At 35.3% G+C, this 24,239-nt stretch overlaps 2 protein-coding genes across 2 annotated transcripts; one reads left to right on the top strand and one right to left on the bottom strand.

Moving 5' to 3' along the window:
• Positions 1-1,706: 1,706 nt before the first annotated feature.
• On the bottom strand, positions 1,707-8,931 carry LOC145599381 (puromycin-sensitive aminopeptidase-like). Its single transcript, XM_081655771.1, is given in 30 exon segments — positions 1,707-2,016; positions 2,135-2,206; positions 2,377-2,604; positions 2,772-2,947; positions 3,031-3,112; positions 3,214-3,360; positions 3,469-3,607; positions 3,703-3,851; positions 4,144-4,327; positions 4,420-4,500; positions 4,593-4,702; positions 4,797-4,905; positions 5,268-5,305; positions 5,385-5,432; positions 5,612-5,692; positions 5,786-5,849; positions 5,941-5,966; positions 6,061-6,147; positions 6,247-6,274; positions 6,381-6,442; positions 6,530-6,742; positions 6,845-6,952; positions 7,040-7,114; positions 7,206-7,319; positions 7,490-7,569; positions 7,657-7,732; positions 7,832-7,972; positions 8,106-8,150; positions 8,254-8,334; positions 8,621-8,931. Coding segments are annotated over 30 exon segments (3,003 nt in total). The 5' UTR covers positions 8,699-8,931; the 3' UTR covers positions 1,707-1,935.
• An 8,202-nt stretch (positions 8,932-17,133) lies between these two features.
• On the top strand, positions 17,134-22,088 carry LOC145596699 (uncharacterized). Its single transcript, XM_081652915.1, has 4 exons — positions 17,134-17,425; positions 17,533-18,375; positions 18,761-21,521; positions 21,662-22,088. The coding sequence occupies exons 1-4, from the start codon at positions 17,134-17,136 to the stop codon at positions 22,086-22,088; spliced, it is 4,323 nt and encodes a 1,440-aa protein (XP_081509041.1).
• Positions 22,089-24,239: the final 2,151 nt, after the last annotated feature.

Here is a 24,239-nt window from a genome sequence, read left to right as displayed (position 1 = left end):
GAAAGTTGCTAAAGACGAGTCCTTACATCTTAGTATGAAGTATGACCTTATATTATAAGTCAATAATAGAAATTGTATTGCATCAAAAAAAAAAAAAAATAATAATAATAATAATAATAGAAATTGTATTTCTTCAAAAAAAAAAAAAATAATAGAAATTGTATGATAAAAAAAAGGAAAAATTGCTCTCATTAATCTGAACTTTGGCTCGTTCGTAGATTATAATCCCAACTTTCGTTTATTATCTATTGCATCCAACTTTGGGGGGTATTAATTTTCATTGCACCCAAATGACTTGCAACCGGTAAAGCAGGTAAACCTTTGTGATTTTTTTTTTAAAACACGTGTCAATATGTAATTGGTTGAGAAAAATAAAGAAAATTAAAAAAAAAAAATTAAAGTAAAGAAAAATAAAAAAAAAAAAGAAAAAAAACCTTAAACAGCCAAACACAGCCCAATTCCACCACCGCCACCACCTGTGCCCCCACCTCCGACAACCCTACCCAGGTCGCCGGTACCCCTGCCCACCAAAACCGGCGAAACCCTTCCTTCCCTCTCCCCGAAACCACCCCAGCTCCGCCCTACAGCTGCAACCACATCAAATTCGCGCCGAGCAACCCCCGCAACCACCATCGCCACTGCAGTCTTCGAATTCCCACACCCGCAGCAACCGAAAACCTCTTCTAACACACCCCCAGCCACCGAAAACCTCCTTCTAACACCACCCCAGCCACCGAAAACCTCCTTCGACACACCCTAGCCACCGAACTACCCCCCTCCTTTCCCCACTCAAAACCGCATCCACCACCATATTTATTCTACTCGCGGTTGAGATCGCCCAATTTAGGGTCGAATTGCGAGATCGGGAAGGGAAGGGGCGGCTGGGCGGCGGTTTCCGGTAGCGGGGGAGGGGTTTTCGGGGAAGGGGCTGTTTTTCAAGCGGGGTAGGGGGTGGGGCTGTGATGTTTTCCGGGATTGGGTGGGAGGCTGGGTATTTTTCCTTTTTTTTTAATTTTTATTTTAATTTTAATTTTTGATTTTTTTTACCTACCACGTATTGACATGTGTCTAGGTAACCTGCTACATCAGGTTAGATGACCTGTTGGGTGCAACGAAAATTAATACCCCCAAAGTTGGGTGCAATAGATAATAAACGAAAGTTGGGATTATTTTCGACGGACGAGGCAAAGTTCAGATTAATGGGAGCAATTTTTCCTATAAAAAAAAACGATCAAAGTTATAATATTGCTATGTATCACTAATTCACTGAGTTTAATGTTGTGCTTGATTGTTGATGATTATAATTATATAAACTACACAATTTGTTGTTAAATAACTTTGACTACTAATGGCTTGATTTTTGTTTTCATCGTCCCATCCAATTTTGCATTTGCAAAAATCAAAGCAATGTTGTGAAATCTCATAATCAGCACTATTTTGCTGATAAATTAGCAAATCTACATAGCAAAATTACCAAAATCATCGATACACCTTGTTTTATCGTTTCTTAAAATTCATAGATAATTGTTAAGATGATTAATTTCAAGTAATTATGCGTTGGCTCTCCGAAAACTGTCGACCAACCAGATTTTAGCCATTTACTAGTACATGCTGTAGAGCTAAACATATGAAAGCCATTTATAGCAACTCCTAAATTTCTAAGTAGGGGCTCAAATCGTTATGTAACTAATTAAGTAAACTAACTATAAGACTATAAGAGTAAAACCTAATCATTCCAATAGAAAGAAATGAGTGAAAGAGGAGGATATTAAATTAACAACATTTCCAAAATTGGAAACTATAATGAATAAACCCCCAAACATTTTTTATTTTTGTGTCCAGTTTTTCTTTAACAAGAAAAAAAAAAAATCTATTATAGCAAACAAGTCCAATTTTGTAAAAAACAGGACGTCGAACAGCAGTAGGAGAACATGTTTAAGTAGCCAAACTCTTGGAAGCAATCTCGTAAACATTCTCGGACAGTCCATTAGCAGACATTATCTTCTCCAGCTGTGCCTGTTATTCAAAATTGCAAATCAAACCCATTATATCCAGCAAAATGCACCACAAAGCAGACCAAGGCGATAAAATACATGTACTATGTAGCAATTTTTGCAAAAAGGCTTGGCTTTACCTTAGCAAGGTTTTGACGAGTCTCATCATAACGCTTCCATCGAGAGAAAGCAGACACCATCCTTGAAGCCACCTGCAATACAAGGATAAAAAGTTCCAAGTTAGGCTTATGGAGAATGAATATCTATTGCAAGTTACTTAAAAAATCTCTTGTTCGTTTATTATTAAGTGAAACTTGATGGAGTGCTTTGTGCTTCACTTAAAATTTAAGCAGGTGGGAAAAAAATCCTCAAGAAATCTGACCTGGGGATTTATTTTGTCTAGTTGAACCACCAACTCTCCCAAGAATTGATATCCTGATCCATCTTTAGCATGGAAGTTTACAAGAGAACCACAAAATCCGCCTAACAAAGAGTAAACCTTGTTTGGATTGTGAAGGTCAAATGCTGGGTGATTTAGCAGCTTCTTAACATTCTCAACATTGCCAGGAATATCTGATACTGCTTGAAGCGCAAACCATTTGTTGACAACCTTTTCCAATAAGAATATGGGGTAAGAACGAAAGGGTCAGTAGTCAGCATTTTTGTCACCAATTCAACTATGTACGGAGTAAAAGTCACACATTCAACATAAGTGAATCTTCCAAATCTGACTGAGACAAAAATAATTGACAACAAAGACAAATAATAGGAACTTACCAAATATTCATGCTGCCACTTGTCGTAGAAGTCAGCCAGAACTTCATCATGGTATTTACCAGGATTCTGGGTAATGGCTGCCAGAGCAGCAAATTGATCAGTCATGTTTGTTGCTGCTTTGTATTCATTCAGCGCAAGCTCAGTGCATTCTTGGTCTTCGAGTGATGTAAGATATGCTGCAATATGACCAAATGCCGTAATCAGATAACCTATATAGTCATATCTCAGCACTGAATAAAAACACAGAGAGTAAGCCTACCAAGTGAAAGGTTCTTTAGTGCCCGTCTGGCCATATTAGTATGGTTAAACTCGTATTGTTCAGAGGTCTGGTTTTCTTGGACCTGTAGAATAGTCAAAGGCAGAACAGGTCCATTAAAAGCTTCAATGCAGAAGTCCTCTACTAAAAGAATAGTCAAAAATACATAATGATTGAATGTCATACTGTGCGAAGAAAGTCAGCTTTGAGCTGCAAAGCAAGTTCCTTTCTAATGAAAGTCCGGACTGCATGAACAGCATCGGGATCTGCAACAACCATCATATCCAAGATCTCACCTTCACCAGGGAGAGTCATAGCTTTTGCAATGAATTCCTTTTTAGTGAGGAGAAAAACAGAACCAGCATCAGCACATGTTTCTATTTGTGCAAATGAGAGGAAATAAAAAAACAGACGTCTAATCCACAGTCGTAGGACTCTTACTTTATCCAAACTTTTGTCGCAGAGAATGCTTTTGAGCCCATCAACAAACTTTGCATCCAAATGTAAAGGCTTGTTTTGTTGGAAGTCTTCAACTAAGCTAAGCATCAATTTCCTGGCCAGGATCTGTCCAGCCTCCCAACTGCAACATGGAGAGCCAGCAGTGAAACAGAATTCATTATATCTCTAATATTATGGTCTATAGTTAGTTACAAACTGCATATGATAGAAGCATACCGGTTAAATTCATCTGAATCATGGGCAAGGAGGAAAAAGAGGTCACTATCAGACAGATCAGATTGGAGACGGATAGGTGCACTGAAGCCCCTTAACAAAGAGGGAACTGGCTGCTCAGGTACATCAGCAAACACAAATTCTTCTTCCTTCTGCAAGTCATTCATTGACAAACTTCTAGTAAGAATTATGACAATTCCTATTCATAGTAATATGATTGCAGCCATTGCATACATCAGTTTACACAAACTAGACAAACAGCACATTTTAGGTAAAATCTCAGGATTCAATAATGTTAAAAGCTAGGTACATTTCTTCCCAGTCAGCATGGAAGAAAAGCTAGGTCTTAGGTTAAAAAGCGTTATTAGAAGACAATCTTCTTTCAATTACAATTGGGAAAAAAATAAATAAATAAATAAATAAATCATAGAGAACCAGTCAGACCTTTGTTACTCGAAGAACAGTTGTGTAGGCAGGCTTCCCATCAATAGCCAGTGACTCCAGTTTGCCATCATGATAAACAGATGACAGAGGCATGTCTTTGCCATGAGAATCCAACAAACCAGTTGCAACCGGAATGAACATGGGCTCTTTGACTGACTGGCCGGGAGTTGGTGGCACCTCTTGGCTAATAGAAGAAAGTAAAATTAAAAATAGAATCATCAGCAGGGAGTCAGCGACATAAAAATGGAACATAAGAAAAATTATCAGAAATTGTACCTAAATTTTAAAGCAAACGTGCGCTTCTCGGCATCATAAGATGAAGTGACTTTCACAATAGGCGTCCCAGCTTGTGAGTACCTATTGTAATTGTTAAAGTTAAGGTCATAAGTCCTCAATAAGATTAAAAAGGAAAATCTAAGAAAATTGCTAGTGTTCAGATATTAATTTACCAAAGCAAGAAATTTGCAAAGTCTGCATCATTTGCATCCCTCATGGCAGCGTAAAAATCTTCACAAGTTACGGCTTGTCCATCATGTCTCTTAAAATATAGATCCATACCCTGAAATCGATAAAAATAAAAGGTAAAGAATAACCAAAAGATGGAACTTTTATTTCCAAATATGATTGTTAATCCTTAGATTAATCATTATTACCTTCCGGAACCCTTGGCTCCCAAGCAAGGTTTTATACATCCTGACTACTTCTGCTCCCTGTCAAACATGGAAAGGGCAAATTCAATTTAAATACAAGTATATAACCAAACTTACATCTATGATGATTAAACAAATTTCTTTCAGCTTTGTGCATCACTGTCTCATGAGAGGCTTTTGAGAAAATTAACTCGCACCTTTTCGTACACCTGCAGTTATAAACCAAGACTATATGAGACCTCTCAAAATATGTCAGAATTAGAAGAGCCAATGACAACTGAAATTTGTGTAAATATGTCAAGTCCTACCGTTACTGCATTTTCCATCAGATCCCGAACACCAGAGCATATACGAATGGTATCACAGTTTTTTTAAAAAAAAAGTCAGTAAAATAATTAACAGAAAAGAGCATATGTACCACAGTTCAAAAAAAAAAGTCAAAAAAATAATTAACACAATGAAGAATAATACAACTAGACGCATGAGCTCTTGCCTGTATAGAAGTTGTCCATCTGCAAAGAAGAAAGAAGGCATCACACATCAAGGTACTCTAATAAGAACCAAGGGAGAAAAAGGTGAAACAATGCCTACCTTAATGTAGGAATGTGGTCGCACAGGATGAGCCATAGGACCTGAATCCTGAGACATGAAAGATATAAACTTTCAGATGGTGTTAAATACATTTATTGTCAAAACAAAGAAGTATCTGAAAACCCAAAAGGAATCGATAATAGGATGGTTGCCAATGGGGGTGTGACTAAAATATTGAAAGCATTACAACAATCAAGAATCCGAATCAAAGTTGTAAAACAAGTAACCTGAGGATATTGATAATTTCGAAGCTTTGAGACATCAGCAATCCGCTTTACAGGGCGGCTACCCATGTCAGATGAAAATTCCTAAAAGAGGAAACTTATTTTATGAGACGATCAATACATAACTTTACTGCTTTCTGGTGAAGAACACTACTTTTGATCCATAAAGGACAGTACCTGATCACGGAAGACAGTTAATCCTTCCTTCAGGCTGAGCTGGAACCAGTCTCGGCATGTAACCCTGCGGCAGCATGCATGTCAGAGACTAACAAGAGTGAAAGCGCCAGACAAAAATGGAAATACATGACTTCTCAATAAAAGAAATAGCTTACCTATTTCCAGTCCAATTGTGGAAGTACTGAGACAATAGTGAAGACAAAGCAGCATAAATCAGTGCAAGCTAAGACAGAGACAAAGGCAGCAATTAGTAATGTAGTCCAGGGGAAGCATACCTCATGACCAATAACACCTAAAATTGCAGCGTAATCTGCATCACTAGCAGTTTCTGGAGTTGCCAAAACAAGTTTAGAATTGAAAATCTGCCAAAAACAAAAGACCATAGTGAACCTCAAATCTCATAATTGTTTCAATAACACTGACAATCACTAGACATAAGCTAAAGCCTTCTAGAAACATACATTTAAACTCTTGTTTTCCATGGCTCCCCTGCCAAGACATAAAATATGTTTTAGATCAAATATTCCAAAAAAGAGGCCATTTAAGACAGTATATTTTAATAGATCCAATGTTATTCGTCAAGAACGAATCTCACATATTGAAGTCTGGAACAGCAACGATATTAAACAGATCCAAATCATACTCCAAACCAAAAACCTGAAGATAAACAACAAGTGGAAAACTCAGTTCCAAAAATAACCGAGAGCATTCAAAAGATGAATTTGTGAGAATTTAAGAACTGACATCCTCATCCCACTTCATGGATTGCTTAAGAGAATACATGGCATGTGCTGTTTTACGCAAGTCCTCAGGGGGAGTCCAGATCCTGAGAGTAACATTACGGCCAGAGCGAGTAACAAATGTGTCATCTCTGCTCTCAAGTGGACCAGCAACCAGGGCAAACAAATATGATGGCTTTTTGAATGGATCCTCCCAAATGGAAAAATGCTTGCCACCCTGTGATAAGCAAATTGTGATTAACATTCCATTATATGCTAATACTGATATTGAAGCATAGCGACCTAAAGATTACATCAATGCTGGACATCTTTAGCTCACCTCAATGTCCCCTTGACCTATAAGATTTCCATTGGACAACAAGACTGGATACTTGGTTTTATCAGCTTCTATGCGAACTGTATATTTTGCCATAATATCCGGGCGATCCTGGCACCATAACAAAGACATGCACTCAGATTAGATAGACAACTAGCAACCATCCCTTCATGATATCCAACAAGCAACTAAAAAAACCTGAAAGAAAGTTATTTTGCGGAAACCCTCTGCTTCGCACTGGGTACAGAAATTTCCAGAAGACTTGTATAGACCCTGTAGAATAGGTAATATGTGAGATACACGACAAAGTGACAAACCATTAATAACAAAAGGTGCAATTTTCAAAATGAAAAAGCAGTATCACCTCTAATGATGTGTTGTTTTGAGGGTATATCTCAGTAACAATTTCTAATGTGAATTTACCAGTTGGTGGTGATGAAAGAGTTAGATGGCGTGAATCCACAAGAAAATCTCCCTCCTGAAAAAGAAAATGCATGTAATCTCAAAGCCAGACACTTTAGCACATGACAACTTTTAAATCACAACTCAATGCATACAAATAAGAGATCACAAAAGATCAGAAAATATACATGTATAGCTATGTAAGGTAATGAAGTCAAAACTTCAAAACAAAGAAATATCACATACATTTAGCTCTTTCCCGTCAACCTTGACTGAGATTAGCTTCAAATCTGAACCATCCAAGACTAACGGAGAAGAGGCAGAAGCTGAAGAAGATGACATAAAAGCCAAACATGAGTGAATCCCTAACTAAAGTATACATAGTGAAAACAGAAGGTAACTAGGTTTAATACCATCATTGGCAGGAATGACAGATATCTTTGAGAAGACATGAGTCTTATCTTCATCCAACAGAAATTTCAAATCCACCTGCACCAGCATGAACGAGCCAAACAATCAATTTAAAACCAATAGAGCATTATTAACCCATATACATCTAGCCTAAGGGAGAAAAACAGAAGCACACACAGTATCAAAATAGTAAGCAGGCTTCTTGTAATCTTTCAGAAAAATTTCTTTTGGAGCCTCCATGTTCAATTCTTCAGCTTGCTTTGACGATGGCTCAGTTGCAACCGAACAAATAAGCCTTTTATTGACTTCCTGACTCCTCTGAGGCAAGAGTACACAACATCAGAATGTATAGGGCGAAACAGCACATCAAACACAAAACGGTAGAACACAACTACAAAGAGTGAAAATTTCAGATACACCTAAAGTTCTCAATCAAATTTAGATCACTTACATATAGAGAAGGATATGAGAAACTGTAATTCCTTCGCAAGCTCGTCTAAAAACGGATCAGAACCAAATTCAGTAAAGCATTGCCACATTGAACATATAATCCAAATCACAAAAGCAACACAACATCAGCCATGTAAAACTAAACAAACCTCTAAACTAAAAAACTGTCTATATCTTGTGAGGCTCCTAACCGGACGATGAACGCAACTGACTCGACACACAGCCTGAAGCTGCATCACCACAAACAGCATAAATCATCAACTGGGGGTATTCAGTCATAAATTTACAGCAATAACCAACAAAAATCACTCATTTTCTGTTTAATTTACAATGCAAAAACTGAAATTAACCAAACATGCAATCAATTTATCAACAATAATGCAATCAACTTCATAAATATCATTCTATCCCACAAATTTTGAAGCAGAAATTAATTCTTTAAAAGAAAAAAACAAAACAAAACAAAAAAACAACTCAGACAAATTAAAAGATAAAGAAATAGGATGAGATAATCACAGGATAAGATGAAACCAATCCCAGAAAATTGGTCTTCGTTAAAACGGGACTTTTGCATGGTAAAACCAATCGAGCCATTTGACTGGAAATAATTCCACAACTCAACAAAAATTCAATCTATCTGGGAAAACTTCAATATATATGAAATGAATTGCTCGAATTCAAATTCAGATTAGTCGGAATCTAATAGGCTCCTAATCAAAAAACGAATTGGGTATTCTACAGATTAAAAAAATACCCAGATTGCTAAAACCCAGAAAATAGACTCATAAACCCCAGATCAGTGACTGCCAAAGAAAGTTGAGTAGAAATGATAACGTTGTTATATGGGCAAAAACCCTGTTTTTTATTTAAAATTTGATATTTCGGATAATTCGAATTAATGGTCAAGAAAATATTATCAAATTACAAATAAAATATAAAAAAAATTAAGAACGAAAATAATAGAGGTTGATGTGATTGAAATTGGAGTGAATAAAATTCATAGGATTTACCTTTAATCGCTGATGAATTGATGGGAAGAACACAAGAATTTTGATCGAAAGTAATGAAAGAAAGATCTATGAGAAAATAGAGCTTAGTATTTATAATTATGATAAAAGATCAATATTTGATTTTAATTATAATAAAATAATTAGATTAATTAATTACTCCGTAATATTTTATTTTATCTTTAGATATAACGACCAATATAATTGGGCGTGCTTTTTAAGGTTTTGCTGTAGTTAGCGGTCCTTTTTCTGTTTTTTTTTTTTTTTTTATTTTTTTTTATTTGTGTTTTTTTTTCTTTGTTTTGTGTTTTGCCTTTTTTTTTTTTTGTGTTTTTTTTTTTTTTTTTTTTTTTTTTTTTTTTTATATATATTTTATGTTGAGTATACAACTAAAACAAGTATCTTGATGCCGTATGAATTGGGCTTATTTATGGGTTATTTATCGGGTATTATTTGGCCCAGATTTTACATTGTTGGGCCTTGGTATCAAACAATGAATCTGGCCAAAAATTTGGATTATGAATCTGAAAATCTGAAATTATATTTGGATAACTGAACCCGCAAAAAGTGAATCAAATCTAACGTACTCAAATAAACTACTTCCTCTAATTTGGCCTTGTCTCGTAAAAAAACAAATATATGGAGTAAAATGGGAGAATTAAAAATCCGTGGGAGTTCAAAAGTGAAAGGTTTGTTTAAAAAAAAAGAAGTATTAAATGCAGTATAAAATAACCTAAATACAGGATTTTATAATAACCCTTAAATATTAAGACTATATTACCCTTTATTATAAACCCAAATTAATTTCATTTGCCCTTTATTACTAAGAAGTTTGCTCCCCTTTTCCTAATCCACATTGTACATAGTAACATAGTACAGTACAACCAAGCTGTCAAACAAAAGATAGTAAAATACACTACCACCAAGAACAATTTTAAAAGCTTCCCCTTGCTCAATTTCTCAAAGTTTCATCTTTTTGGTAATTTGATAAATAGAAGAGGCAAAACAAAACTTTTTTATGGTAGAGGAAAGGGAAGACAAATAATTGATACTCATTGTCGTGTGTATGTTCTTTGTTGGATTTTAAGGTTGGAAATTTTAAACAATTAAATTAATTCAACTCTATCATCCTACGATATAATAAAGATGAAAAACAAAGTCAAAAACCATCAAGCATCAGATGTTCATGCCACTAAACTCTGAAAGTTATACGTAGTAAAGGCCTCGGAAAACAACTTCCATAGGTGGTGTAGGCCCCGGAAATTAATTGCGGTAGAAAGTGAAGGGCCCCGAATTTTCATTCCGATAGACGGTGAAGAGGCCTGGAACTCATAGCCAGTATTAAGATGGAAGTCCTGGAAATATTTTATAGCCAGGTTCAAACTGGGAATCGAAAATGTTTAGTGATAACATGGATTTGGTACTGAAAATTAGAGCAGTTAGCGAATTAAACTTGTCAATTTGTCAATCTAGGTTTTAAAGTATCTTAGATTTATTAGTTGAGGATGAATAGTGATTGAAGTCTTGAAGAGTATGAGATATGCTTACAAGTTAAATGTTAGGAAAATTTGTCAAAAATAAGTCAAACTTTGTGTGATTAGCTCAAAATAAGTCAACCTTTCAAGTAATTCAAAATAAGTCGACTTTATTAAATTTATTCTCAAAATATGTCGTAACTTGTTAAATTAAAAGGTCGGTCGGTTGTTAAGGTAAATTATGACACGTGTCATTAAGTGGTTGGTCCGTTATTAAAAAAATATTAATTAACATTTATTTTTTCATTAATTTAATTTACAATAAAATAAATAAATAAAATTAAAATAAACAAAAAAAAAAACTAAAAAAATTGAAAACTCTCAGCCACCACCTGCTGCCAGCCCCCTCCCCTTTCCAACGGCCAACGGCCGATGACTTAGGAGGGCTGGCGTTAGGACCTCTTCGTCAACAACCCCGTCCCCTCCCTTTTTCCACTCTCGTCCCTAAACCCAACCTCAAAAACCTTTAACCTAACCCACGAAACCATCGTAATCGAATTCGTTAAGGGTGGTTTCATTGGTTGGTTTTAGGGTTTTTAGGTTACGTTATTGGGTGCGGAAGAAGGAGGGGGTCGATTCAGGTGGGGGACAGGGAGAGTTGGCAGTTTTCGGCAAGGGGGGAAGCTAAGGGGGAAATGGATGGTGTCGAACTGTCGAGGTAAGAGGTGGGGAAGCGGGAATGGGAACCTGTTAAATAAAGTAGGGTGTTGTGGGTGGGAAAAACTGGGATAGGGAGAAGAACTAGAGAATAGGGTCGCCGGCACCGAGGGATGGAGGTGGTCGCCGACCGCTGGCAGGGGTTGTTTGTGGTTGGAGGTAAAGGGATGGCTGGATATTATTTAATTTTATGATTTGTTTTTATTTTATTTATGTTTATAATTTTTTATTTAATATAATTATAGTTAAACAGTTAATTAAATTTAATAAAGTATTTTTATATAAAAAAATGACCTATTTGGTAGGTTGTAGGTCATTTGGCCTATAAAAAGAAAAATACCCTTTAAAAGTCGGCTTATTTTGAGTTAAACAAAAGGTTGACTTATTTTAAGCTAACCGCACAAAGGTTGGTGTATCTATCTATAACCCTTTAAAAAGTGGGAACTTCTCCAAATGAAAGGAATAGTGATATGAGTCACAAGTCAATGAAATTTCACTATTCCTAAGAGGCAAAATTGGAGAGTTTGACCAACTTGTATTTCAATGTCATTCCATTGTTATTTTGTTACATTTGGTGATGTGGCAAATTTATGCTCAACTATCAATTTCCTTGGCAATGAACAATGGTTAATGCTCACAATTGTGATTATGTTAATTTTATTAATTAGTTATTAGTATAAACAAAAAGATTTTGTTGGATTTAATTTACAATGTATATGTATAATATTAAAATTTTGTTAATGTTAATTTATAATGCGAAGCATTCATGAACAAGGTTTAAAAATATGTAAGTTTATAAAGGGATTCATAATATTCATTTGTGCTCACTATTATTTAGTTATTTATTGGATATTGGATAAGTTTAAATGTTAATGATACTGTGATTAAGTTTGATTATTTAGTATTATTGTATACTGCTTCTTCAATTTGTTTTAATCCTGACGTTGTGATTAATGATTGCTAATCATGTTTAATACTCATTGTTAAAATGGATTATTAGGTGTGTTAATCAACATAGGATAAAGTATAGTAATTGTGATTGTTCTGAAATTGAGTTAGGGATAATCATCTAAATTCTGTTTTATTAATCATCTAAGTACAATAATCATCTAAATTTTGTTTGATTAACATTCATAACTAATAATCTAAAATGGGGAACTAAAATCATACCCTATCTGAACTATAAATTTAATAGAACGATCATTTCCATTTAGATGATTACGGATTATTAATCATCTCTAAGTATCAACACTAGGACAATCAATACAAGGCATTAGGTATCATTTAGATAGTTACGGTTTATTAATGATCATTAGGTATCACCATGACAAAAATATGCATCATTTAGTTTGGTTAGAAATGTAGCTAATTAATTTAGATTGGTTATCACCATGACAAAAATGATGCATGATTTAGTTTGGTTAGAAATGTAGCTAATTAATTTAGATTGGTTAGAAATGAATTGATTGATGTCATGTATTAATAATTAGCACAAATTAATTTAGATTGGTTAGGAATGTATAATTGCTTGATTAGGCATTAAGGGGAATTTGGTGTCTGATTTTGTGGTTCATCATATTTGTGCACGTAAATTCGGGATGAATACCTAGAATATGGTGAAGGGTACAGTTAGGGTGGCTGCTTAATGCTAGGGTGATCATATCCTATGTGAAATATAAATTTAATAGAATGATCACTTGCATTTAGAAAATTATAGTTTATTAATCAACTTCATGTTTATTTTATCATGTTTATTTTATTTTAGCACATGAATGATAGTGAATTTGGAATGATAAATGTCATTTTCTCTTATGAGTGGTTAATTAGTATTAGTACTGAAAAATGAGGTATAGCTTAAATTGGTTAGAAGTGTTGCTTATTAATTTAGATTGGTTAGAAATGAATTGCTTAATATCATGAATTCATAATTACCACAAATTAATTTAGATGATTATGGTTTGTTACTCAAGATCATTTTTATTTTTTTTTAAAAAAATTATTGATCGATTTCATTTTTGCTTATGAATGATTAGTTAGTATAATCACTCAATATGAGGCATAATTTAGTTTTGTTAGAAATGTAGCTAATTAATTTAGACTGGTCAGAAATGAATTAATGAAACTCATGTATTCATACATACGGCAGATTAATTTAGATTGGTTAGAAATGTTTAATTGCTTGATTATTCATTAAGGGGATTCAGTATCTGATTTTGTGCTTGATTATATTTGTGCACGTAAATTAGGGATAAATTATAGAATATGGTGAGGGGTACAGTTAGGGTGGCTGCTTAGTGCTAGGGTGGCTTGCCCATACCGCAACTGTTCACTGAACAATGAGTGGCTTCCCTTGTTTGGTGCAATATTGTCTTGCTTAGTACATTAGTGTACAACTTTAATATGTTTTTTAATGGAGGGTTCTTTGCAGTTTACTTGGCCATCTTATTCTATAAATACCTTGGATTTATTGAGAGGTTTTGTATGGTTCTTTCTTCTTTTTATTGGCTTTCGTTGGTATGATTCTATTCTAAGCTTTTGTATTAATAATAATAATAATAATAATAATAATAATAAATAGTCGATAATAAATACATGATAACAGTAATTATGTGGTGGGTTGTGTTGTCGTGAAGATGATTAGCAGTGTTACTTTTGATTCATTGTTATGTAATGCAGCTTTAGAAAATGCACTTGATTATTGAACTTGAATAAGGCATGACCTGGACATTCTGGACAGCATTTGATGTGCTACAAAGATTGGACTTTCTCTTGAAATCATACTTTGGACGTAATAATTTTGATGTGATATTTGAGCAATGGCTCTTGGGTTTCACTTGAATTGTTGTTTCATTGCTGTGTTGTTGTGTTGGTTTTTCTTTATTATCTATGAAGGATTTTCTATGAATTGTTTAGACTATGATATCTATGAAGGATTTTCTATGATGTGATATCTATGAATTGTTGTTTCACTTGAAGGATTTTCTTTATTATCTATGAATAGTCTTATAGAAGGATTTTATTCTGATTTATTGTTTACAATGTTGGCCTATTGTTGGAGGATTTTCTTTTGATTTATTATTTACAATGTTGGTTTATAATCTGTTATTTATAATGAAAATTCACAAGAAAATCCTTCGAATTCTTGAAGTGAAGGATTATTGAAGGATTTATCTGTGATTTATTGTTTTCCCAATTCTTAGGAGAATCTGTTTGTTCAAATATTATGATGGTTCCTGATTTAGCTGTGTTGCTGTGTTCAATTTTCTATCTATGTGGTTAAGAAGAATAATAAATCTTGTGTTGTTTAGATTTGCCATCTTCTAACAACTAATTCTGTTTTTCCATTGTATTTGTAGCTTTGTCTTAGGGTATAATTCAGTGCGATCAGGTTGATCAAGCGTGTTCTCGGTCTGCTGGTATGTTACTATCATAAAACTCATTGATACTATATTGTGTATTATGGGTAAAGTGTGATATTGGTTACTGAATTGTTTGTAGTATTATTGTACTGTGGATGTTCCTTCATGTGAGGTTTGACATTGGTTGCTCAATTGTTTATATTTTTATTTTGTCGATGTTGGTCTTAAGTTGGTTTTACATAGAATCATTTTGTGAGGCATGATAATTGTGGTATGCTCAATATTTCTGTTCCTTGTGTTGGCCAATATTTGTTATGATCTTAAGGACATATTTAGCATCATGGGAAGAATCTTTACTAATTAGAGTTGATTAAGTGTATGAAATTGATTAAGGGTATGGTTTTGGCAAGTTGAATTGGAATTTAAAATGCTGCATGACCAGTATTATGAGATATTGTAGGACTTTTATGTAGAGTGTTTGTGGTTTAAAATGCTGAGTGGGAAAAGCTAGGAAGAGTGTTATTGTTATGCATAATAGGTATTTAAAAATCATCATAAACAAATCCCTATGGCTTATTGCATTACACAGGTTAAGGTGTCAATGACTGCAACAATTGCCATTCCTCTTCAGCCATTGCTGGAACAGATTACTGATTGTATAGGCCTTGAAAGACCGGTTTTTGTAATTGATGATTTTACCTCAAACAAAGTTTCTGTTAGGATTAAGCTGAAAAATGGTCAGCAGACCTGTGTTTTCAATGGTGAGGGAGCAGGCAGCTTGAGGAAAGCATCTGAAAAGGCTGCGGAAAAGGCAATTCATGGGTTGATGGATTTGTATGATGTAGCTGTTGATGATTTTACTGCTGATAGAATTCGAACTTACAGGAGATGTGCCAATTTATTTCGAATGAAGCGACGCCAGTTACGACTTACAACTGGACATGGAACTGAGCCTGCCAATGAGTCTATTCCTGATTACAGATCTCACTTGCCTGTGTATACTGTTGCCATTGATTATAAAGCATACTTGAAGATTGTGTTGGTACGCACTGGTGCTGCTATGACTCCAATTGTGACTGTTGAATTTAGTGGTGATCAGTATTTAGCTGAATGCATATTTGGTGATGTACGTCCTGACCCTGAAGTTGCAGAGCAGAGTGTGGCAAAGAAAGTGATATATTTGTTGTTTTACAACTATAATTTCAACATAGTTGATGCAAATTCTGGTCGCCATTCTATAAAGTGTGCCCTTTCCATTCTTGAGAAAGAGAAGACATTGACTGAGGAGGTGTGCAGTCAACAACCTGCAGTTCAAGGCGAAGTGGTATCTGCTGGTACTGAAGATCAGTGCGCCACTCCTGATGGTAAAGAAGCAAGTATCCCTGCTCAAATTGTTGTTCCACGCCCCCCTAAGAAGCGTGTGTCACGCCCATCATTTGGAGCTCCTTCCACTTCTGCTGCTGGGACTAGACAGGTTGTGAGGAGTATCCCTGGGGAGCTTGAGACTGTCTTTAAGCGCAGGAAGATTGGGTAGATGCCTTGATATTGAATAACTAGCCACTTTTTTGGGCATTTAGTGTGGTTTTAGTTTTCTCAGTAGCTTGGGATGATGTATGTGTCATGTTTTTTGGCCAGTTGTTGATACTAACTGGTGATCAGTAAAGAATATTAGCTGCCCCAATGTATTCCTATTGAGTCTTTTAATTTCCTAGCCAAAATGGAACTACTTCAGACTATAGTATGTAGCTAGATGTTATGCATATGTGTGTTACAAATCTGATCTTAGAATTTGCAACATGAATATGCTAATGTAATGGTAAAGTCTGCCTTTTGTAATGCTATTGTGATTGGAATGACAACATCTTGCTATTCTGGAAACATTTATGAAAATGTGGCTCTGTTTAGCTGAGTATAAACAGTGTCATGTTACACTTAGTTTCTGTGTTGCTGTAGTAAAATTATAACTAGAATTCTTTGGGCTATCGGCGTTTACAGGGTTATAGCAGATAATGCGTACTATGCTGCAGCAAAGGTACGGGCTTTTGCAGGATTACATCACATACTACATTTCAAAGAGAATGAATTAAAAAATGCTTTCATGCCAGGTCTAGAACATGGGTTTTAATCTCTATACATGCTTCTAAGTAATCAATATTTGAATATATTCTGTTTTTATGTGCATATGCATGTGTTAGTATACAGTTAGTAAGAATACATTTGAAAAGGAGCATATGTTCATTTGGATAGCTCAAAATATTAATATCCTATTACATATATAGAGGGTGATCATTCTCTATAGCTTTAGTTTATAGTTAGTAAGAATAAATTTGAAAAGGAGCATATGTTCATTTGGATAGATCAAAGTATTAATATTCTATTACATATATAGAGGGTGATCATTCTTTATAGTTTTAGTTTGTGATGCAAAAATACTTGCTGCAGAAGTGAACACTAGATAGTGCAAATTAGTAATGCGCATATCTAAGGATACAGAGTTCCCTATTGCTGGAAAACAACCTGTGACTGTAGTGCAATGCCTGCCAAGTTCACCTGCAGTAGTAATACGTAAATCAAAGCGTTCTGGAACTTCTATTGATGTTGGTACACGTGTCAAATCAAGTTGTACACAGTATAGCACCAAGCGTTTGAAGGGTTTGCAGCCTGGAATTATTTTGAGTGACCTTGACCCGGCCACAACTGATGTTCTTAAGACTTCAAAAGATCCTAAAAAACGTGGCCAAAGAACAAAACAGCAAAATGGAGGTATTCACAGAATTTTTCCGTTCTTCAAATAGCCATAGTTACTTTCAACGATCAATTTTAATTGCTATTGTTCACATATTCTATTGATAGAGATGTACCTACTGAAGCTCTTAAGTTGCCTGCTCCTACATTCTGTTCCAAGTGTTATGCAAAAAGGTTTGCCTATGAGCCATTGTTCTTTTGCTGTCGGAATGGTGGTGTTCAGTTGGCTGAAAATCCATGGCCGCCAAAATTGATCTGGCTGTTTACTTCTAAGGATAAATTAAGCGATCATTTTAGAGAATATTGTCGCATGTATAATAATTTATTTGCATTTACTTCCTTGGGAGGATCCGTTAAAGCTGATACTAAGAAAGGAATATATGTATTCAAGCTGCACGGTCAAATATATCACAACCTTCCTGACTTATTGCCTCATGATACGCGCCCCAAGTATTTGCAGATGTATTTCTATGATGCAGAGCACGAGATCAGGAATCGCACATCTACCTTTCCACAAGTGCAACAAGAAATAGTTGAGCTCCTTATGCAGATAATGGAGTGCAATCCATATGCTCAGTTTTTTCGTTCATTGAGGGATATTCCTGTTGTTGAAAGCACTGAAATTCATTTGAACCGGAATCCAGTTCTTGACCAGAGAGTGTACAATGCGCCAACTGCAAATGAGGTGGCTGTCATATGGTCAGAAGAAACATCTTCCAGCGAATATAGCAGTGTTCATATTGTTGCTTATGGTCGAAAGGAGACAGATAAACCTCATCGAATCAAGCATTATTATGGGTGCTATGATCCTCTTCAATATCCTTTGCTGTATCCGCATGGAGACAGTGGATGGCATGAGGGTCTAGAAAAAATAGATGGAACAACCAGTAGCAGACCCTTGCAGGAAGAAGTTTGCCCTGTAGAATCAATGAACAGTGTTGAGGATATACTGGCTGAAGAAGAAGCAAGTGAGTCATTATTTTCTACTTTTTTGTGCCTCTTCTTGGTCTAATAAGTGTTTATGTATTTATGTTACTGTATAAAGTATTAATACTCTTTGCAGTCAGCTAATGAATATTTCATTAGGAATATTTATATGTTACAGTGTACTAATTGACACAGAGTGCTCAAATTTGTTAGCTAATTTGACACAAAGTACTCTTTGCAATCAGCTAATGAGTATTTCATTAGGATATAAAGTACTAATTTGTTAATTATTCATGAGCTTTATATGTCATCTTATTCATGAGCTTATCAGCTAAGAAGCCTATTTTATTAATTTGTTATCTTATATCAGCTAAGAAGCCTATTTTGTTATGATTCTTAATTTTATATTTTATGTATGTAATGCAGATATGACTAATGGTAGGCGAAAAAAAGTGCAGAAGATTTCTTGTAGAGAATATTATGCATATAAGTTGCAAATAAGACAGGGGAACTATTTACTGCGTGCTGCACGGTTACTACAGCAGTATATAGTTGACATGTATGTAAAGCTAGAGAATACAAGGCTGGATTTTTTCCGTCAAAATCAAGCTGCCATTCGTGCAGATCTTTATCAGGGAATTCTTGATTGTTTTGAAAGCGGAGAAAATAATTCTGCAAATGTGGGTCATTATGTCATATTACCCCCTTCTTTTTTGGGTGGTCCAAGAGATTTACGTAGTAGATACTTGAATGCAATAACTTTGGTGCAGCGGTTTGGAAAACCAGATCTGTTCATAACTATTACATGCAATCCTAATTGGCCAGAGATTAAAGAAGAACTTGCTCCTGGAGAGCTTGCCCAAAATAGGCCAGATTTAATTGCAAGGGTTTTCCATGCAAAGTTAATTGCTCTTAAGAAGCAAATCATGGAGGAGAAAATTTTTGGAGAGGTTGCTGCACTGGTATATGTTGTTGAGTTTCAAAAACGTGGCCTTCCTCATGCTCATATTTTATTGATATTGGCTCCCGGTTATAAGATTAAAGATGCAGCAGCTTTTGATAAGTTTGTAACTGCAGAGATCCCCTCAACACAAAATCCTCACTTAAGGCAAGCTGTGTTGTCTCACATGATGCATGGCCCTTGTGGGAAGGAAAATCCTGAATGCTCGTGTATGAAACACAAGGGCCGGTTAGGTGTTTGTAAGTATGGATATCCAAAACCATATGTAGCTGAGACAACTAGCCATGAGGATGGGTATCCTATGTATAGAAGGCGCGATACTGGGGAAACAGTAATGATTCGAAGGAAGCCTATGGATAATAGGTGGGTCATTCCATATAATCCGTATTTGTTAGCACTTTTTGATTGTCACGTGAATGTTGAAGTGTGTTCTACAATTCGGGCTGTAAAATATCTCTACAAGTATGTCTACAAGGGGCATGATCGTATTTCTTTTAATGTTTCTTCTGTGGATAATCCAAAACCCAGAGATGAAATAGAGCAGTTTCAATCAGGCCGCTGGGTTTCTCCTTGCGAAGCTGCATGGCGTTTGTTCAGTTTTGGACTCTTTGAAATGATACCACCAGTTTTACCTCTTCAAGTCCATCTTCCTAATTTGCATACTGTTCAATTTAGGCCAAGTGAAAGTGTAGGCTCTGTTGTCAATGACAGCAAGAGGCAAAAAACTGCTCTCACAGAGTTCTTTGCAATGAATGCTGCAAATCCAAATGGTCCACAATATTTGTATTCAGAATTCTCAGAGCATTTTGTTTGGAAAGCATCTGCAAAGACTTGGACTAAGCGCGAGACTAAAAAAAAAGTCATTGGTAGGATGGCCTTTGTATCCCCATCTGAAGGTGAGCGCTATTTTCTGCGCCTCTTGCTTGCAAATGTTCGCGGACCTAAGTCCTTTGAAGATCTGAGGACTGTTAATGGCTACATTCATGCAACTTACCAAGAAGCTGCTGTCAAGCTTGGTCTTATAGTCGAAGATGATGCTGTGGACAAATGTATGTCAGAAGCTTCTGAAACTCATATGCCCAGGGCTTTAAGACGTCTATTTGCAACTATACTCATTTTTTGCAATCCTTGCAATCCACTTGCTCTCTGGAACAAATTTTTTCCTCATCTTTCCGAAGATTTTGCAAGTAATCTTTCAAACCATGCTGATAAGGTTCTACAGCTAACAATCCGTTCTGTTGAGCAGTTTTTAGAGGAAATGGGTAAAACTTTGGATGAATTTGGGTTAGATATTCTAATCCATGAGATAGATGATGAAATCAGAAGGACTCGGGATATTGTTGATGCTTTAGATGCACCAGTACCTGATATGTACAAGCAAGCATGCTTTAACCTCAATCCAAAACAACAAGATGCTTTTGACTCCATTATGGAGCATGTTACAACAGGAGAACCAGGTGCATTCTTTGTTGATGGGCCTGGGGGAACAGGGAAAACTTACCTATATTGTGCGCTTTATGCAGCCACAAGGGCAATGGGTAAAATTGTGCTCCCTACTGCTACATCAGGCATAGCAGCATCCAACATAGTCACTGGAAGAACAGCACATTCCCGATTTAAGATTCCAATTGATCTTGCTGCTTCAACCTCTTGTTCTGTTCCTAAACAAAGTAGCTTAGCTGCTTTGCTAAAAGAAACAAGTTTAATAATTTGGGATGAAGCTTCAATGGCCAAAAAGGAGAATATTGAAGCTGTGGATATTCTTTTGCGTGATTTGTGTTCGTCATCTTTGCCTTTTGGTGGGAAAGTCATTGTTTTTGGAGGAGATTTTAGGCAAGTATTGCCTGTCGTGCCCAAGAAATCACAAAGTGAAGCCGTGGAAGCAAGTTTAGTTTGTTCCTCTCTATGGAACCAATTTAAGAGATTCAGACTCACTGACAATATGAGAGCAAGGACAGATAGCCAATTTGCTGAATTTTTGCTTGCCATGGGGAATGGTCAGCTGCAGGCTGCAGAAGTTCAACAAATACAGGTGCCTGGTCATATGATACTGCCTTATGATGAATCTAATAATCCTATAGCCAGCCTTACTAATTTTGTTTTCCCGGAAATGAAAATGGCAATCTTCAATCAAAGCATGTTTGTTGATAGAGCAATCTTGACTCCTCTTAACGCTGCTGTGGATGAGATCAACTCTACCCTAATTACTGAGTTCCCTGGGAATCTGTTTGTTACAAAAGCTATGATTCATTGCTTGATGATACAGGAAGTGTTTATCCAACAGAGTTTTTAAATACTCTTTCTCCTGGTGGTATGAGTCCACACGAATTAGTGCTGAAAGAAAATTGTCCTGTAATCTTACTAAGAAATCTGGCTCCTGCATCTGGTCTTTGCAATGGCACTCGTATGCTATGCAAGCATTTTTACCCTAATATAATTGAGTGTGCCATAATAACTGGCCATCATGCAGGAGAGCATGTTTTCATCCCACGAATAAATCTGCGGCCATCTGAAACACTTCACTATCCATTCAAGTTTCAAAGAATACAGTTTCCTATTAAACTTAGTTTTGCCATGACTATCAATAAGGCTCAAGGACAGACTCTATCACAAGTTGGTCTCTATCTAAACACCCCTTGTTTCTCACATGGGCAACTATATGTAGGTCTATCCAGGGCTCAGACATCGGCTCAAATTAAAGTTTTATCTAAACCTACGACAGATCAGGTTTCAGCAACAACGGTCAGAAATGTTGTATCCTTCAGCATTCTTGAAAAAGCGGGCATCATCTAGGAACAGGTTGTATATAGGTATGTTATACATTAATTTCTTCCTTCACACGTGTTTAATGGTGTTCGTCACTATTCAAAATACATATTTGATGACCATATTTTATTATTTTTTGGACAGGTTTTGAAGTTCCAATTTGCCTATAGTATTTTAAAGATTCTGAAATTAACCAATGGTTTCAGAAATACTCAAATTAAACCTCAGCCTTGGATATTTTAGAGCTTCTGAATTTTGGTTTTGATAATTTGGAAGATTCTGAATTTTGGCTTTGATTTTCTACCACAGTTAGAACAACATGTTTCCTAAGTATGACTTACACATGTTGGTAAGCATGTGGTTATTTATGCTATTACTATTTATAGGCTAAAACATGCTATTTTCTAAATGAACTTAACATATTCTCATATTATGCTATTGCAGCTACAAATACAGTCAGAATTGTGCTTATCACACTTCCTAGAATGTGATTTTGCAGAAGATAGTTGCCAAAGATGAGTTACCAACAATGGAGTAATCACAAAATCTTGTATATTATGATCTTCATGATATGACAGCAGCAAAATTAGTCAGTGATTAAAAGTTCTTTTGGAGCCAAACTATCAGCAATATTCTTAGGAACAATGATATGTAAAAATGATGAATTATATATAACCTCTAATATCTAAGCTCAGCTATTATTCTTCATAAAATTAATTATATAACCTCTAATATCTAAGCATGTATAAAAACTAATTAGTACCACAGGACAGTCCTTAACATTTGCAGAATCCTTAAATTAAGTACATGACTCATTAGCAAATGATTGTGTGGAACAGAACATGCTTTTCTTTTGCTATTGTTCTCTAAATTTTGCTCATTCCTATCTAATTAGAAGTACAGGACCTTCACTGATTTGTAAACTGGTTCATATGATTTGATGTCAATTTATACATGAATAATGCCACTTCATTTTGACAACAATATAAATGAAACAATACAAATCTAAAGTTGTCACTCATAAGCATCACAATGCGAATACTTCAAATTTATGTATAACGAATTGATCAATCGTAGGTGAAAAATGTTATAGAACATTCCAAATTTGATCAAACTATCGTATATCATAAATAACTAACAATCTAACAAAATTGAGCATTCCAAATTTGATCACAATATCATATATCGTAAATAGCTAACAATAGATAGTATAGAATACTAAAGACTAAGAGAATACCCAAAATGTTACTATTTCATATATAGAATATATATGCTGAACATATTACAAAAAGTGCATTGAAGCTAAAAGAGAAACCTCTCACTGTTCTATTTCAACCTATGATTAAGCAAAATTATGATTAATCAAAATTATAATTTTTCAAAATTATGATTAAGCACAATTATGATTAATCTCATTACAAAAGATGCATTCTAAATATATGAGAAGTGTCTCAAGTTCTATTTCAACTTATGATATTCTATTAACCATCCATCATGTACAAACTTATGATTAAGCATAATGTACTTAGATATCAGCATCATAAATTCTACCTAAATGATCAATGGAGTGCCTATCATTATCCGAGTCATAATCTGATTCCTCGGAAAGCTGTACTGGAGAATCAGGCTCATACCATCTCTTAATTCTCTTAGCTCTCTCCTTCCTCCTCTCTAAAACTTGCTTTTCCTCTGCTATTTCCTTCCTCTTTCTTAATTCCTCCTCCCTTTGTCTTACTCTTTCAGCCATTTTTTCTCTTGCTTCTTCTTCTTTGAGCACTTGATCAAGATCATCCTTGTGACTTAGGAGCTCCTTCAGCATCTTTTCCATTCCAATTTGCACTTGTCGAAGATACAGGACATACCATTCACATTCCTCCAGCAATTCCTTCCTCTTTGCTTTATCATTTTTAGTATCCTTCAACCTTCTTTTAATGTCTGAGCAATTTTGTACTATTTTGTTATACCCTTGCGCTGCATTTCGCAATTCAACGAGCATTTCAATCACATAAAAGCAAAAATTCACCGCTGCTCTGAGCTTACGCTCATCTGCACTTTCTTGTTTAGAATTAGATGAGGAACCTTTTGCCATTGAATCAATATTTAGAAATTAAAATGTAACTTTTAGTCTGAGGATTTTAGGGTTTATGAATTGTGATGAAGAATGTCAAGAATTGCAGA

This window comes from Chenopodium album, chromosome 20, assembly GCF_948465745.1.
Source record: "Chenopodium album chromosome 20, dcCheAlbu1.1, whole genome shotgun sequence".
NCBI classification, from domain to species: domain Eukaryota; kingdom Viridiplantae; phylum Streptophyta; class Magnoliopsida; order Caryophyllales; family Amaranthaceae; genus Chenopodium; species Chenopodium album.
The sequence above is the reverse complement of the archived record's forward strand: the minus strand, read 5'-3'. Positions and strand labels throughout refer to the sequence as shown.

Bases quoted from the DNA above. Each gene is read 5' to 3' on its own strand.
- LOC145596699 (XM_081652915.1), top strand. From the start codon at position 17,134: ATGCGCATATCTAAGGATACAGAGTTCCCTATTGCTGGAAAACAACCT. The intron at 17,426-17,532 runs GTATTCACAGAA...TACCTACTGAAG, and splicing joins AACAAAACAGCAAAATGGAG to CTCTTAAGTTGCCTGCTCCT. The intron at 18,376-18,760 runs GTGAGTCATTAT...TATGTAATGCAG, and splicing joins ACTGGCTGAAGAAGAAGCAA to ATATGACTAATGGTAGGCGA.